Source organism: Emys orbicularis, chromosome 4, assembly GCF_028017835.1.
Source record: "Emys orbicularis isolate rEmyOrb1 chromosome 4, rEmyOrb1.hap1, whole genome shotgun sequence".
Lineage (NCBI taxonomy): Eukaryota > Metazoa > Chordata > Testudines > Emydidae > Emys > Emys orbicularis.
In genome coordinates this window covers 98076922-98094792 of record NC_088686.1, presented here as the reverse complement: position 1 = coordinate 98094792, position 17871 = coordinate 98076922, and the positions used below count along the sequence as shown (strand labels likewise).

At 43.9% G+C, this 17871-nt stretch overlaps 1 protein-coding gene across 1 annotated transcript in view; it reads left to right on the top strand.

Moving 5' to 3' along the window:
- Positions 1 to 17871, top strand: part of BMAL1 (basic helix-loop-helix ARNT like 1) — a 112913-nt gene that overhangs the window by 94063 nt on the left and 979 nt on the right. Inside the window, exons 15-17 of the mRNA XM_065404534.1 lie at positions 1419 to 1527; positions 6478 to 6571; positions 17155 to 17257. Coding sequence (XP_065260606.1) covers positions 1419 to 1527; positions 6478 to 6571; positions 17155 to 17257 — 306 coding nt within the window. The remainder of the gene's footprint in view (positions 1 to 1418; positions 1528 to 6477; positions 6572 to 17154; positions 17258 to 17871) is intronic.

Genomic DNA, 17871 nt, shown 5'->3' with positions numbered 1-17871 from the left:
TTTATTATTTTAAAATCTGTAATACAAATTTATTTTTCTTCTTAGATTAGAAAAAAATCCTATTAGAAAATATGCAGCAAAATATTTCAGACGGAAAAGTTGAGGTGGCGTTAGCATGGGTTTATGAGTTCAAGTTTGGGCCAGCAGTGATTCGTGCTGTGACCTGGCACACAAGCTTGCAGCACCACTCAAGTTTGGCCCACCCACCCCTCCATCATGATGGAAGGACAGCCAGGCCAAATTTGGGTGAGTGGCATTGGGGTCTCAGTGCCGCTCAGAATTTATGCCTGCCGTCAGTAGTGCGGAGAATGCTTTTACCACCCTGGCTGGGCCCAGATCCCACCATCGGCACCACTGGCATCGTGCAGGGCCTGAGGCAGCTCACCATGCCAAGAGCCCAAAAGTAGAAGCGGGGTTGGGGATACCACTCCCACTGGCAGTGGCTCTGGAGCTTAGGGAGAGGCAGGACTAGGAGTGGTCCCCTGGTTGCAAGCAGGGCAAAGTCCCTCCATCTGCACAGGGAGGATAGTGGCCCCACAGTTCTTGGCCCGCTGTATTCCCCCCAGCCCTCTACTGAGTTGAGATGTGATTTGTAAGGCTGACTTTAAGGACCTGATTCTTCAAGGTGCTGAGCTTCCCCAATTCCCATTGACTTCAACCCAAAGGGTTCCTGGCGAGGTTGCTAGTATGAATTGTTAACACAGAAGACCATTAACAATTGCACACAATCAATACTCTATCACTTCCTTATTGTTTTAGTTCATTTTATGTCAGTCCTTCCTCTACTTCCTTCATTGTGCCCTAGAATAGAGCAAACTCCTCCTGGCTTCCCCATAAGTGCTATTCAAGTGCCAAGTCCGTATTAGAATAACAAACAGCAAGAACATAATGTTCAGGTCCCCTGTTGCTTTTTACTCCCTTGTCAGACATTTACAGTTACCCTAATGGACTTGATTTAAAAGTTTAGCAGGTAACTGTGAATTATTCCCTGTTGGCGGTGGTGTTCTGCTAACATGCTGACATGATAGTACTGTGTTTAGTGTGTGTCAGTCCTCTCTCCCCCTGACTGAAATGTGTATAGACAGTAGATGAGCAGCTAATATTAATAAATTAAGTATTCAGCACTAACAGTTTGGGCAAGGTGCACCCAGCTGGGCTGGGCCAGCTCACTTATTCAGCAAGCCATCGGTTATTATAGATGTGTCATTAGATATATAAGTCCTGAGTCTGAGCTGCATCTCCTAAGCGGCACAGCTTAGCTAGGCCCAGAATTTACACCCATCGTATTCTGGTTCCAACCCCCAGCATAAGTTAGAGCAGCCCTGGGGCCTCCTCTCCTCCCCTCCCCTTTAAAAACCTTGCATAATCTCTTTCCCTTATTATGTGTGTGATCTTACAAATATTGTTCCATATTTTAGGTGGCACAAAAAGGACCCATCCTACAGTTCCTGGTATTCCAGGTGGAACAAGAGCTGGGGCAGGTAAAATAGGTAGAATGATTGCTGAGGAAATCATGGAGATTCATAGGTGAGAGAAACTGGTATTCTGCTCTAACTTAATAGATAATAATTTTTTTTAAAGGGGAAAGTAAGAAATACCCTACCTTTTTGATTTCCATAAGCACCAAGTATTACTATGCAGTTGCAGTGTAGTGGGTATTTTCCATTACAGTGAAACTTTATCTGTACTAAGGGTACACGGACATGGTCAAGTCAGAAATTACAACATTATCGAGAAATATAATTTGCTCTCATTTTTCAGTTTGTTTCTTCTTACCGTTAGTCTTTTAGAGTAATCTGTGTGCATGATTACTGTAATGATCTGATTACTAGTCACTGTAATCACTTACTTTAATAACCTTGGAAGAGGCAGAAAGAGAGCAGCTAACAGTGAAAGAGGTTAGCTCTGGAGAGAGGTCAATGAAGCAAATAGTCTGGGGAAAAAAGTTAAGTTTCACAAGCATAAACTGTATGCCCCCTGAATGCCAAAGAATGTTGAATAGGTACCAAGAAGTAAAGATTAATAGATAACCTGCAGCAGAACAAGGAATACTAGGACCAAATGCAGAGGTGATTTATCAATTGATGTAAGTTACATTCAGGACTCAAATACAGGATACTGCTCGGGGGAGGGAGAGCTGGAAGGTTGTCTGGGCTGGGGGGCACCCCGCAGCTGGATTCTGGGGGAGTAAGGGGTGTGGGTCTGGGCCAGGGGGTGCCCCATGGCTGGGCTCTGGGGAGAAGGGGATGTGGGTGTCTGAGATCGGAGGGGCAGAGTTTTCCTCCAAGATGTGCCCAGCTAGTACGTGTGACACATCCAGACTGAGACACCTAACGAAGAAACAGGAACTGGGTTGTCGCAGGAGTTTCTTTAACACACTACTCCCGGGGGGAAATTTTTGTTGTCTGTATTGTTACAGACATACTTGCTGAAAGGTAATTTGAAATAAATTACCAAAATAATTGAAACTGGCATGATTATATTGTGTTATTTTGTCAAACAAAATATGCAGAATTTTAAAATGTGCGCAGAACTTTTAATTTTTTGGTGCAGAATTCCCTCGGGAGTAATACAATGCATGGAGAGAGCTAGGTGCCTAAAATTGGGATTCCTAGAAGCCAGCATGCTCAGTGGGGAGCCACTTAAGCTAGCCAGTAGGAAATGCTGAGGAGTGGGGTATGGCCTAAGCCCCACCCCCAAAGGGAGTTCAATTTTGTGAACACTGATGGTGTCTAAATGTTGAAATTAAGTACTTAAGGTTCAATTAGACATCAAAACCCCTTGTGAATCTAGCCCTAAGTGATTTGACTAAGGTCACACAAGCAGTCTGTGGCAGAGGAAGTTGACCCCAGATCTCCTAGGAGGCTAGTGCCTTAACCACTGGACCATCCTTCTTCTCTTGCTCTAAGATAATAGTATCTGCCCTTGTCAGTTCTGTTCATACAGGCAATACCAGTAGTTAGCAAAATGGATAAACATTTTTGTAACAATGGAGAATAAATTCCTGCTATGTGTCTTAGTTCATTAAAATTTCCCACTATGCTTGAATGTCAGTCCTAAATATTTCCAGTAGGTGGCCACAGGTGCCACACAAGCCATGTCATATTTCATACTGGGATAAAATGGCTTGTTAGTGAATTGTTAGTGGCCTGGAGGTCACAAATCACAGTGGGCTGGATGCAGTTGACTACCAGATGTCTTGTGGCAATCGATTTAAAAGTGAAACGGTATGGCATTAGACCACTAATTAGTCCTCCATAGGAGACAGTAGTTCACTGTCTTGCACTTCAGAAATGAACGTTAGAGAGTAAAATTATAGATTATTCCTGAAGTATGAAAATTAGACTAAGACCAGTTTGAAGTGTGGTTATGTTATGTGAAGGGACTCTAAAATTGGCATGGGAGGGTGGCATGTTTGTGTATGTCTGACTCCAGCCCAAATTTGGTCAGTTGAATGTGTTTTAGAATGGCCAGACCTGTAAACTCAGCTTGGGATCTGAAAGTAAAGCTTGCTGACCTCAGGATGGGGATGACGGGGTGCAGAAAAGATTAAAGAAGGCTTTGCAGACACCCCCCATTCAGGGGCCATCTTTCCACCGGTCAAGCCCCAAACATGAAGGCTGTTCTAATTTACCCTACTGTCAACAGTCTTAAATAAGGGGCTGTTTTATATGGCTGGTCCCCAGCTGCCATAAAGGAGGCCCCTATCATGTTCCCTGTACCCAGCTAAATTCCCCTTCACTAGCAGCTGGGATGGTGGTTGTCATAGGACCTGCTACAATGAGCTCTCTGGCATATGAGGTTTCTTGCTGCATGTATCCTCCAGTGGAAAAAAAGAAGAAAATCTCACACATCCAATAATGATTCTGCAGCTTTAGTTCATAATCCTGATGATGCACAAGCCAGGACAAATTCCAGATCCTTTTCCCATAGCTTTGTTGATGCTGAAGGCACAAGAGGAGTAAAAACTAGTGAAATGTTTTTATCACTTCAGTGATGCACAAAATGTTATATAGGAAAATAACATTTTTACATAGTTGCTTTTGTGACCCTCCCCCCGCCACATTTTTTAAATTAAAAAAGCCAAATCCAAGGCTGAGCAAAGACTTTAAAAGTTTCCACTACTTTTAATAGCTGTAAAACAGTCTATTGAAGCTCATTTTAAATAGCATTTTGTACTATTATTCATCTTATTCACAGAAACAAAGTACTTTGGATTGTATACACTCCACCACTCTTGTTTTCCTTTCAAGTGGAGAGAGCCCTGGTTTAGTTCCAGTGCTCTTTCACCAGCTGTTTCTATTTTCCTCTACTGCCTTCTGTTCACAATCTTCCCACTGAAACTCTGCCATGGTAAATGAGTTTCCCACTTAAAAAAAAAAAAGTTTGGCATTTCTGATGCTAAGAGGATCCTTTTTACAAATTATCACATGGGAACTACCCCACTCTATTTTCTCTAATTGTACAGCCAGCAAGTCTACAACTCCCTAGCATTTCCACTAATGTGCAAAACATTCAATGCTAGTATACCAGGTTAGGGAAATCCTGAACTAAGTAAAAATAGTGTGGCTTTGAAATGTCTCTCTTACTGCATGCTCACTACACCATAGGGATAAAAACAAATGCCCAGTATACCTATGTCATGATAGCTTATTGAAAAAAAATTAGGAAGGAAAATATAATGAAGAAGTTTGTCTAGGGCTACCATATGTCCGGCTTTTCGGTCTATAAATAGCCGTCCGGGGGGGGGATTTTTAAAAATCTAAAAATGTCCGGGATTTCCCCCCGGTCGGCTATTTATAGACAGAAAAGCGGCGGCCAAGCGCTGCTGGGCACCCAAAGCCCCTTCCCGGCTCCCCCCATCCCCTGCAGCCTTAACATGCTGTCCGGCCCGCAGCTGTCTTCCCCCTCCTCCACTCCCCTGAACGCTCCGCCCACCTGCTCCTCCCCCTCCCCTGCTTCCCGCGAATCAGATCTTCACGGGAAGACTGAAAAGAAGCAGGGGCAAGCGGGAAGCAGCAGCAGGTAAGCTGGGGCGGGGGGGGGTCGCGAGGAGGAGAGCTCCGGGGAGGCATGGCCCGGGCCGAGCGGCGGTCCCAGCGGCTTCGGCCCAGCTTCGGCCCAGCTCGGGCCCCAGCGGCTCCGGCCCCGGTTCTGACCCCAGGGAGGCGACCCCGGCTCGGGCCCCAGCACCCCCGGCCCGGCCCGGCTCGGGCCCCAGCAGCGCCGGCCCTGGTTCCGGCCGAGCGCGCCGGCCCAGCCCTGGCCGAGCACCCTTGGCCCGGCCCGGGCCCGGCCCCCAGCAGCGCCGGCCCAGGCCCGGCCCGGCTCAGGCCCCAGCAGCGCCGGCCCTGGTGCCAGCCCAGCCCCGGCCGAGCACCTCTGGCCGGGCCCCAAGCCCCGCAACCCCGGCCGGAGTGCAGCCCGATTCCTGGGCTCTTTAAAGCCGGACCGGGACCGGGAGGGGGGGTCGGATGGGTTGGGAGTTTGGGGGGGGGGCTGTCAGGGGGGCAGGGGTGTGGAGAGGGGTTGGGACAGTCAGGGACAGGGAGCAGGGGGGGTTAGATGGGTCTGGGGTTCTGGGGGGGCTGTCGGGGGCAGGGGCGTGGAGAGGGGTCGAGGCAGGCAGGAAGCAGAGGGGGTTGGATGGGTCAGGGGGTCCTGTCAGGGGGCGGGGAGCAGTTGGATAGGGCATGGGAGTCCCCGGGAGTCTGTCTGGGGGCGGGGGTGTGGATAAGGGTCGGGGCAGTCAGGGGACAGGTAGGGTCGTAGGGGGTTCTCAGGAGGGGGCAGTCAGGGGACAAGGAGCGGGGGGGGTTCTGGGGGGGCAATCAGGGGGTGGGAAGTGGGAGGGAGTGGATGGGGGCGGGGCAGGGCTAGAGCGGGGCTCCTCCCCCCCCGTGTCCTCTTTTTTGCTTGTGGAAATATGGTAACCCTAAGTTTGTCCTTTTAACATCTCAAAGCATATAGAAACTGTATAAGTCTGGCTCTTTTTTGGGTCTCCCGTACAGCAATTTTATTGTTTGGACATTGTGGGCCAGACCTTTCTTCAGCTTATATAAATATGCAAATTTACATCAGCTGAGGATCTGACTCTGTGTACTGCTTAAAAATATTTCCTACAGAGGCTGTGCAAGAAAATGGAGTAGGGGAGAGCTGAAGTTTATAATCTGAGCAAATTGGAATATGCCAAATTCAAGTAATTGTTTCAGCTATCTACGTTGTTGAGGGTAATAGTGGCAGCAGTGTTTAATGGACGGACTAGCACTACCGACCTCATACCAACAGAAAAAGAGTGATCACAGAAGATAAACCTGATGTTAAAGGCACTTGGAGATTCACTTGACCGTTAGTCTGTTGCTGGCAGTGAACATTCTAGTATCCACCAACATGATTCATTGTTCTCTAGATGAATAGTACATTAATTGCATCATTTTGCATTGCCTCTTTCTAATTTTAATGACATTGGTTTGAAAGGATAAGAGGGTCATCACCTTCCAGCTGTGGTTCCAGTCCATTGAACATTACCAGCACACCACCCCCTGATACGTCTTCTCCAGGAGGCAAAAAGGTGAGAATAAAAGTTTTTAAAATTAGAATCAGTAGTAGTAATTGAATTCTTTGTCACATGTTTCATAAATCTGACTATCTGATCCCTTGGCTGCCCAAGTCTGGGGTAGCAGAACCTAGCATACTTAAGTTTTTGAGTATTTATACATAATGAAACAGCTTCAACAGGATAGATGGAGAGAGACCCATCCCAGAATGCCCCATATTGGTTTGAGCATTTACCTGCTATATCGGAGACTCAAGTTCAAATTTCTATTCCAAGTTAGGCAAAGTGGAGACTTGAATCTAGATCTCCCACATCACAGGTGAGTGCTCTAACCACAGGGCTGTAGGGTGTTGCAGTTGGGGAGCACAATCTCCTTTTGTGGTTTTGGGAATAGCATTTCCAGATTTCCTTTTTTTACACAACAAAAAGTGTTTAAAAATGCCCAAAATCAAAATGAAATGTTTTGTTTAACCCAATGCCTGCTTTTGTTTGTTTCATGAGAAAACCAAAGCATTTTAGTTTAGGATTGATCAGAAATGAAGAAGGTTGGTTGGTTTGTTCAATGACCCCTACATTGCTATGTTACATATCAGCTTTAGCCCTAAAATTAGACGTCCTACTGTGAGCACAGTGCATTAGTCTAGAATAGGGCTGTCAATTAATTGCAGTTAACGCATGCAATTAACTCAAAACAAATTAACATGTTATTTTTTTAAGAAGAGTTAATCGCATACCTCTGAAGACAGGACTCGGCGGCAGCCGAGCAGGGAGGTGGCCAGGAACAAGAGACTGCAGGTGATTTGGGAGACCTGGTCAAACACCTTCCAGTGGGGAGAGAGGAGCCCGGCCCCCCGCCGGCTGCCCCATCCCCTCCCTGTTGGACAGGGCCTGCCTTAGGGATGGGCAAGAGGGGCCACTGGCCAGGGAACCATGCTCAAGGGGGCGCCACTGCATGCCTCCAGGGCACGGGTGCCCTTCCTCCCACCGCCCTGCTCCACTGCTGCTCCTGCCTCCCCCCACCACCATGAAGCTGCCCCAGCCAAGCTGCTCTGGACTGGGAGACTGCCTCCTGTCTGTTGTGCAGGTCTTCCCCTGCCCAGGTACCCGATAGCGGCTGAGCTGGGGTCAGGGAACAGGGGGGAGCCTATCTGCTGCTGGCTCAGGAGTGAGTGCTGCCGACAGCAGCTGCTGCTGGCTGAAAAAGTGTTCAGGTTCCTGAGTGCTCTGCTTAAAGAGGCAGCACTCCCCCAACACACACACACACACGCAAATATCTGTAATAAAAAAAAATAATATAAAGTGAGCCCTGTACATTTTGTATTCTGTGCTGTAATTGAAATCAATATATTTGAAAATGTAGAAAACATCCAAAAATATTTAAATAAATGGTATTCTGTTATTAACAGTGCGATTAAAACTGATTAATCGTGACTATTTTTTTTAATTTCGCGATTAATCGCGATTAATTTTTTTAATCATTTGACAGCCCTAGTCTAGAACAGGGTGACCTATATTGGGACTGGAGTGGAGCGGGGACAGATTTGGAGAGATAAAAGCAAGCCCTCCAAGAAAGTTCAGTACATACAGATAAAGGCTACTGAGCAGCACCTCTTATAGCAAGCACATTACATCTATCCTGCAAGAGCTGCATGAGCATTCCTTTAGTCCTCTAGTTCAGGGGTCTCAAACACACGGGCCGCATGCAGCCCACGGAATTATTTGCTGCGGCTCACCGTCCACGCCCCCCCCCCCCGGAGTTATTTCCTGCTGGCGCCAAGCTCCCCTCATCCGCCACCTCCTCCCCAGCACGCCGCGTCCCCGCTCCTCTGCCTACCTCCGGGCGCTGCTGTTTGGTGGCGCTTAGTGCTTTCCAGGAGGGAGGGGGGAGGAGGCGGAGAAGAGGCGGGGCAAGGGCGGGGATTTGGGGAAGGGGTTGGAATAGGGGCAGGGAGGGGGTGGAGTTGGGGTAGGGACTTTGGGGAAGGGTTTGGAATGGGGGTGGGGAAGAGGCGGGGCAAGGGCGGGACCTCATGGAAGGGTGGAGTGGGCAGGGGCAGTGGGAGGTGGGATTTGTACCTTTATATGAAAATGTGTCAATGATGCGGCCCTCGAGCCAATGTACTAGTCCTCATGTGGCCCTCGTGGTGATTTGAGTTTGAGATCCCTGCTCTAGCTCCTCTTCTCATGCATATGGAGAAGTCCTTCTAGAGTGGCTTGTTTCAGAGCTGCAGCAAGAGAGGATTAGACTAAATTTGGGATGATCTGTCACATCGGGGCCTAAAGTTACATGTTTACTAAAAATTGGAGAAGCTGTAGTACGTGCTTAGTACTATGTCTCAAACTTTTATTTCTGATTTTAAATGGGATGTTTTAATGTATTTCTCCCTTCATTGGTTCTTTATTTGAACTATAAATGCATTTACAATACCTTAGGCTTCAGATCGGTGTTTGCTTAATCTCACTTATGGGCTAGATTTTTCAATGGGCTCTGTGCACCTGTGCCTTGAAAATCTCTGGAGAGATGCTCTAGAATCCTTTGTATGCAAGAATTCTATGGCCATGCAATCCCCCTTCTCCTTGTGACAGAACTGTGCTCCAGCATCTAAACTTTTCATTTTATTAAATTATTTCATAAGAACGGCCATACTGGGTCAGACCAATGGTTCATCTAGGCCAGTATCCTGTCTTCCGACAGTGGCCCATGCCACATGCTTCAGAGGGAAATAAATGAAATGGCAATTTATCGAGTGATCTATCCTGTTTTCTAGTTCCAGCTTCTGGTAGTCAGAGGTTTAGGGACACCAACAGCATAGGGCTGGGTCCCTGATCATCTTGACTACTAGCCATTGATGGACCTATCCTCCATGAACTTATCTAATTATATTTTGAAACCAGTTGTCATTTTGGCCTTCTCAACATCCCCTGACAAGAAGTTACACAGGTTAACTGTGCGCTGTGCGAAGAAGTACTTCTTAATGTTTATGTTAAACCTGCTGCCTATTAATTTCATTGGGTGACCCCTGGTTCTTGTGTTATGCAAAGGGGTAAATAACACGTCCTTATTCACTTTCTCCAGAGTATTCACAATTTTATAGACCTCTATGATATTTACCCCCCCTTAGTCATTTGTTTTCTAAGCTAAACAGTCCCAGTCTTTTTAATCTCTCCTCATATGGAAGTTGTTCCACCCCCCTTATCATTTTTGTTGCCCTTCTCTGTACTTTTTTCAATTCTAATATATATATTTTTGAGCTGGGGTGACCAGAACTGCATGTAGCATTCAAAGTGTGGGCATACCATGGATTTATATAGTGGCATTATTTCGAACCCTCCTAGTTCCAAAACTAACTTTGAAAATGTGAACAGGATGTAAACTGCCGTAGGGTTTTCTTAAGGCCTGGCCTACACAAAAAAGTTAGATTAACCCAGCTACATTGTGCAGGGGTGTGAAATGTAGTTAAGCCGACATAACCCCCAATGTAGGCAGCGTTAGGTCAGTGGAAGAATTCTTCCGTCAACCTAGCTACTGTCTCTTGGGGAGGTGGATTACCGATACTGACAGGAGAACCCCTCCTGTCGGCATCAGTAGTGTCTACACTGAAACAGTACAACTGCAGTGCTTCAAGTGTAGACAAGCCTTATATTCTGCAGAAAGTCTAAAACAATATCCCACAGAGGTGTGAACTTCCTATTAATCTGAACGGGGCATTAACTCAAATCTAAGAGTGTCAACCCCATTTATCATTTTAGATGATACATCCAACAGATGTTCTTATTGCACCATCTCAAAATGCTTAACATACCTGCTCGGCTGACAAAACCCCAACAGGTCCAGATCCAATTTTCCCACAGATTGTTCTGGGGCAATTATACATTGTCAGTACAAAAAAGTGACATACTGAAAACTACAAATAGTGTGAACTTAATTTAATATCAACAATGAAACTACTGTGCTGATATTTTCATAATTAATGAAAAACCTCCATATTGAAATCAAACTGCTGCAGAATTTAGGCTCATTTTGCTGCTGATTACCTGGGGCCTTCTCTGTAGGAGAAGGTGGGAAGCTGTGGGAAATGCTGTTGGTGAAACCACTTGACATTTAATCAGCGATTATAGAGCTGCAAGCCACCATTAGCTTCCATCTCCCAGAGCAGCTACTGGGGAAAAAGTAAGGAAGTAGGCCATTATCCAGAATGGATGTAGCTGCAGGAAGGAAAGCAATTATTAATTATTTGTATTTCTGTAGCACATAGGAGCCCCAGTCACTGATCAGGGCACCATTGTGTTAGGTGCCATACAAATACAGAACCAAAAGATTGTAAGCTCCTTGGAGCAGGGACCATCTAAGTCTGATACGTGCATGCGGTGTTCCCTTATTCTGTTAATCCTTCAAATGTCTTTTAATCCTATTGGGAAGAAGAGAGGAATTCAAGATATTCTGTGGCCAGGGCCCCAAGAATTTTTAATTCAGTCCTGCCTGGTAATACAGTGTATTCCATCAAGAGCTATATGCTATGTCCCAAGACTGATTCTGCCTCTTTACCACTGGATTTACATATTTATTATAATATAGAGTAATTTGATATCCAGATTCTTCCATGTGCATTGGTGTGTTAGTGTGCTAGAATAAATCTGGATTCTGAGATCTACACAAGAATATTGATAAGTTTTCCCATGATGCCGTGTGTCATAAGCATTAGGTACTTAACAAAAAAGCCTATATCAACAAGAGTCGATGTGAAAATGGTAATTAAAAAACAGTATGGTAAAAAACCTTGTTATGCTAAATATCTCCAGAAATAAAAGCACTTCCATAGGAAACGTGCTGAATACTAAATATTCTAGTACCCTTCTAAAAATTTTTTTAACAAAGTCCCTTTATTGAATGAACTAAACAATGTACGCTGCATGCAAGACTGCAAACGTCGTATCAGTTCAAGGGAATGACCCAGAAAATAGCATGACATTGCCCTGATTACATGTTTTTGCTGGAGGTAAGCAAAAGACACAGGTTAAGCAATAGTGGATATCACCTTCACATTGGGTTTGGCTCAGCTCATTATGTAAATAGTTTTATCTATTCCATTCATTTGCTTTCTCATGTAGAAACTCTGTTATGTACAGTGACTTTGTCTGAAGCTTACAACAGAACAAGCTACTAATGAGGCCTCCTGATTATTACAAAACTGGTCACCTTAAACATTGTCTCAATATGATAAAACATACACCCAGACCAACAAATATGGATGCTGACAGTGAGGCTACTAAAGAAGTGGTCTGATTTTCAGAGATGCTGAACACCTGCATTTCCTATTTACTTCATTGAGAGCTGCAGGTGGTAGGTAAACTTTTAAAATTAGGTCAGCTATTTAAAGTTGGACCTTCATTTTTGAAAATATGGGTCTAGGGATAATGTTTTCTGCCCTTTCTGAAAATAAACACAAGATCTTTCTTGCTGAAGACTTGTCAACTTTCAAAGAAAATTGTCTTACGCCACCTATGGGGGAACACTTAGTGTGCCAGTTCTCACATCCCCAAATGCATTTTTATCAAGCGAGAGATATTATTTCACATAAGTTTCCTAAATACAGTAGATTCCTCTTAATAGCAATGCTGTTATTAACAACTTAGCTTATTAGCAGCATTTTGCTAGGAACCAGTCCCATCCCATTGACTTTAATGTTAATGAGATTTGGATATTGGCAATAGTGTGATGCCTCTGGAGAACTTTTTTGGGAAGAAAGGCCTCAGCTGCAGGCAGGTTTCTGGGGCTGCAACCAGAGAAGGAAGCGCTTGGCAAACCTGCCTGTGGCTGGGGACTTGCCACCCACACAAAGGGGGAGCCCTTGCTGGAGTCCTGGCACTGCAGGCTGGGAGGGGGGCGGCTTTGGACAGAGCAGCAGTGGGGAGGAAGCTAAAGCTCACTTGCTGGGGAGCTGCACCGTACCTCTCCCTGTGCTCTCCAGGCTGTGCTCTGCCCCGGCACAGAGGGGCTGCAGCTAGAGAAGGAAGTGTGGGACATGCTGAGGCTGGGCATAGCTTGTAGAGTGCAGGAGGAATTACAGTGCAGGCAGCCCCTGAGGCCCCAGCATACCTGCTGCCTGTGGAAAGCTGGGCTGCAGCCCCCCTCCCTACTACCGCTGTGCCTGCAGGCGGGTTTGCAGGGCTGCAGCCAGGGAACGCATGTCCCACCAGTGCTTCTTTCCCTAATTGCAGCCTACAAACCTGTCTTCTGCTTATTGGCAACTTCCAGATAATGGCAACTTTTTGCTGAGAACAGAAGTTGCTAATAAACTGAATCCAGTGTATACAGAAATTTTAGAAATACAAGTTAATTACCTTTATATGTGCATTGTGTATCAGGTTATAATTACAGCTCTCTCATTTGTGATGTCACCAGCCCCCATTATTAGGACCATAGGCTCATTAGGATAAAGATCAAAGATTTATGACAGTACTGATTACTGTACTATTGCTGTAGTAGAGAATATATAATTAACTGGAAGTCTAACATTGATTGTAACTACTTTCATTGTCTTGTGACCTTTAGCCCTGGTGCCATGCACCTTACATTGTTTTTCCTTGCCAGCAAGCTAGTTAATTACTTTAGTATCCTTGTAATGGAAAAGACAAGAACGTAACTTCATACACTGTTTGTTGCACAAACTGACATGTTTTAGCTGAATACAGAGCATCTAGATGAGTAGAGGCTGGAGCCTGCTGCTCACAGGAATTGTCCCATTTAAGTCAACAGAAGTATTTGTACAAGTATGGATTTGCAAATTCAAGCCTTGAGACGACAGAAGCGGTTGCCAGAGAGACTGACTAGATGGTCAATGAGAATTTCCTTTACCATTAGGGGAAGATGTTTAATTTGCAACCAACCAACATCTGTTACAATATTTCAATTCTACTATGTTTATAAATGTATGAAATATCCCTCAGGCTACTCAGGTATGAAGTATGTGATTTAAATTAATGGAAGAAACTGCAGTCATATAGCATGATCAATTTTGAATCTCCTTTAAAGTAGCATAGCAAATACGTGCATAGAAACACACCTCCCACCGTGGGGGCCCTGATCCATAAATAGGGCCCCCAGATGCTACTATTACAAATACATAATAAAGCAGACTGAGAAGTTTACATGTAGCCTTGGTGCTTCTTTGGAACTTCTATTTAGCTATATTCTTTTATTAGGATACATGTATATCCTTTAACAGTGATTACCTAAGTAAAAGGAGCAAAAGCAGCCAACTGCTTTTTCTTTATGAAAAAGATTTAATTCCATAATCATACACTCAGGCACTAAAACAACTCAAAGTGCTTCAGTGTTTGGATAGTATCACCTCAGGGAACATGTAGCAGTTACAAGCCATCATCACCTGGAACCTAAGTGTTCATCTAGATTTTGCATCCCAACAAATACACTTGACTATGGATGATCCATCCATTTAGGCTGCAAAGTTGAGTGGGCATGACAACCCCCAGGCTTCTACCAAACAAGTCTGATTTATTTTTTGCTAGGTTTGTGGTAACTGTAGGATTCATAAAAATGAGATTTGAGCCACATAAACTAATGGACATAAGCCTTGTTGTGCCTGTCCTGTACTCTTGAACATTGAAAGCCAATCATGCTGATCTGTATGGTGGTTTTATAAGAAGGTTGGGTAGAGACTATAGATTAAGTATGACCTTAGTCAGGAGGTGAATTTTCATCTCCTTAGCTAAATAGCTAGTGTATTTACCCAGACATTTCAGTGTGAAAATATCCTTGCCAAGAATCAATACAGATGTGGTGCCCTACATTTAATTTTAATTACTAGTTTAATTTCTTCTCCCTGTACCCACAATGGCAGCAGTGTACTAACTATAGCAGTTCACACATCTCTAAGCTAGTGTACAAAAGGAAAATATAACTGTAAAACAACAACAATCGTGCTGTTAAATCAGTAGGCACAGAAGTTTGCAAGCCAGGCATTCAAAGTAGTGCAAAATAGTAAATTATAGTACAGCTGATTTCATATTACTTTTCAAAAGATTGGCAATGCAGTCTCTTTAATACAAACCACAGTGACTCAGAGAACACAACATTTTGATACTTCAAATTCTGAATGTATAGCTAATGTTCGGAGTTTCATGGGTCTAGATGACAGACAGAGAACAGAAGTTATTTGCTCCATTTTCAATAAATGCTTATGAAAGAGAATAAAGTCACTTAAGACAAATCAATGAGTGACAGCAGCCATATACTTCACTCTTTCTTTGTTTAAACAAGTTAGTATTATAAATATTCTTGCAGTAGCATCAGAAGCCTAGAAATCCCATCAGACTAAGGCTATGGATACACTACACAGCTTGCCGCTGTAGTGCTACTAGTGCAGATGATCTAAGCCAACAGGAGCCTTTGTGAACAGCGGTAGCTATGTCAGCAGGAGAGCTTCTCCTGCTGACACAGCATTGTCCACACCGGCACTTAGGTCAGAGTAACTTACATTGCTTGGAGGGGTGGCTTATTCACGCCCCTGAGCAACATAATTTATACCGCCATAAACTGTAGTATATACGTAGCTTGAGGCACATTCACAGATAGAGCGTATCATAGAATTCAAATTCCCTAGGAGAAAATACAAAAAGCATAAAAAACCCAACAGTACCTTGGGAGGAGAACTCACCCCTCTCCAAACTAAAGTAAAATGTTACTACAACCTCTACCTATATTACATAACAAAACTTAACAGTGATTGTAACTAGATGCTGTTTCTCTTGCCCCATGAGCCATGATCACGTGTAGTAATTGCGGTGTTATACCTGCTGCTAGTGTAGTCTGTATTGTACAAAAATCCTTTCAGCTTGCAGAGCGCTTCCCAATGGAGTAGTCTCTTATCGTAACCTACACTGGTATAAAGAAACCACCAACTATACGTGCAGCTTTGGCCAGAAATTCAAGGCCTGGTGCCAGTGGTCCCCTGGAGGGAAACACTACATTTTGGTTCTAGAAAGAGAGCAGAGGTTCCATTCAATGAAGGAAGGAGTAGGGCTGCTTTAGAAGCAGTCTCAGCTGGCGTATCGTGGAAGAAACAGAAGAGATCACCACTGAAAATACCATTAAAGAGATTTACTTATGGAGAAACTAGATGTTAATATAAGGCTAAAAAACTGAAGTCTTAGCTACATGGGGATGGGTTTTGATATTACCTGAGTTGTGAATTTAAACAGCTGCAGTTACACCAGTAAAATCCCCACGTGGGGGGACAATCTCAGAGAACGGTGCTTTTTTGTTTTGTTTAGCTTATGTCACCAGACCAAGTGTCCAGATTCGGGGAAGGGGTTATACCAGTGTAACTATACCATGGTAACACCTAAATCTTTCCCATCTCAAGAAACCCTTAGTCAAAGGGCCCGACTCTCTGCACTAGTATAAATCACTACACACAGAGCAAGGAAGCAAAATGGGAGTAAAAATGCTACCAATTCAGTTTAGTTATTTCCATCCTCTTTGCACTCACTTACAGATGGAAATAACTAGACAAGTTGCAGGGCAGTGGAGCATCAGGCTATATTTTGCCTAAGTATTGTTCTTGTGGATATATTCCTTAGAGCAAGCTCAGAACTAAATGACCTCTAATTTAAGCACAACTGAGTAGTTTCAACTAGAATCATAATTTTTTGTTTGTTTGTTTTTTGCTTCCTTATTGCCCATTATATTAGGGCATGGGGCAAAAAAACCAACAACCCTCCATCTCTATTCAGGGCATCCGGTAGGGTCTTTGTAATGCAGATACTCACCAATGGAATGTTACTAGCCAGAACAAGCTGAGCAAGCCCATGGCACTCTGTATCAAGAGGATTACACTAGAGATTGTATGCTTTTCAGGGCTGGGGCTGTAGCCTGTGTGTTTGCACAGCACCTAGGCACTACCCAGATTACAAATAAATACTCACCTTCTAGGCATCAGGAGTTAGACAAAATCATTACAACCTCTAACAGTGTTGGCCTTGCAGTGGGGGGGGGGGGGGGTTCAAATGCATTTTATAAATGGCTCTATTTGAAATTTACAAATGGTGGAACTTAGAAATTCCATAGCAAGAACCCAGTGCTGCAAAAAAAATTAAAAAATTAAGCAATGTTGTTTATAAAAAGCAGGTGTTTCTGAAGAAAGCGCTGCCATCTAAAGATCATTGGTTACAGTACCTTTTACAGCAGTTCCTTTACTTTCCAGTGTTCGACATTGCTTTGACACGTCTCACTTTCACTGGGCAAATAAACTTTGCCCATTCCTCACTGAGGCTTAAAATTGATACAATAGTAAGCATGAAGCATTTTAAGATAATTTCATGTTGTAGGTGGTGTTTAACTTCTAACAAAGTTGGTTTGCAGGTAGATTGTCTCGCATCTCTCCCCCAATCTTCACCACATTTAATATTAAAGTATCCTGCTGTGAAGTCTCACTGGAACGCAGTTTAAGTTCATATGTTCAGATCCTAAGACTTGCTGTAGGCCCTCCTTTTTCAGATGTGCTACATAGGTTAAGGCTGAGAGCAGCATGAGTACCACAGGACACTAGAAATTTACATTTTTCATTTGTTTCTAGATTTTGAATGGTGGAACTCCAGACATTCCCTCTGCTGGTTTACTATCTGGGCAGATCCAGGATAATTCTGGCTATCCATATTCCGACAACTCCTCCATTCTTGGTAAGCACAGTCATACAATTAAGTCTATAGTTCAGAGAGGTATGACAAATGTAACTCTAGCCATCTCAAAGCATCATCTTTACACAAAACTTTATCTAGAATAAAATTAGGCTTAAGAACATTTTAGGACAAAGAAGAAGTAATAGTCTTCAAAAATAAATTAGTAATAAATGCCTTTAAAGCTCTTTGCTGATAAATACGTTACAGCTTAATTGGTTATAGCAGCAAACCCCATTGTTTACATGATGTCTGACATATCTCAGCTCTATGCACACCCTGGCATGATCTTTTGCTCATTCACAAAACAATTAAAATACATAAAATGGTAGTTTATACAATGAATCTTTCCCATATGAAGGAAAATTCCTAGCAAAATGATAAGAAAATAGTGTTTTATAAACATCTACCCTATATGGTTTTCAAACACTTAAACATTTTCCTTGGACTATTTGAGCCCCTCACTTCCTATCCCTCAAAAGTTCGGCTTCTTTTCAACAGCCCAATGGCCATTTTCAACTCATTCTACTGAAAAAATGAAATTGGATTTTTTTTTTTTTTTTAAATAGAATGAGTTGGAAGTGGCCAAGGCCCCCCACCAGGCTGGCACATTGGTT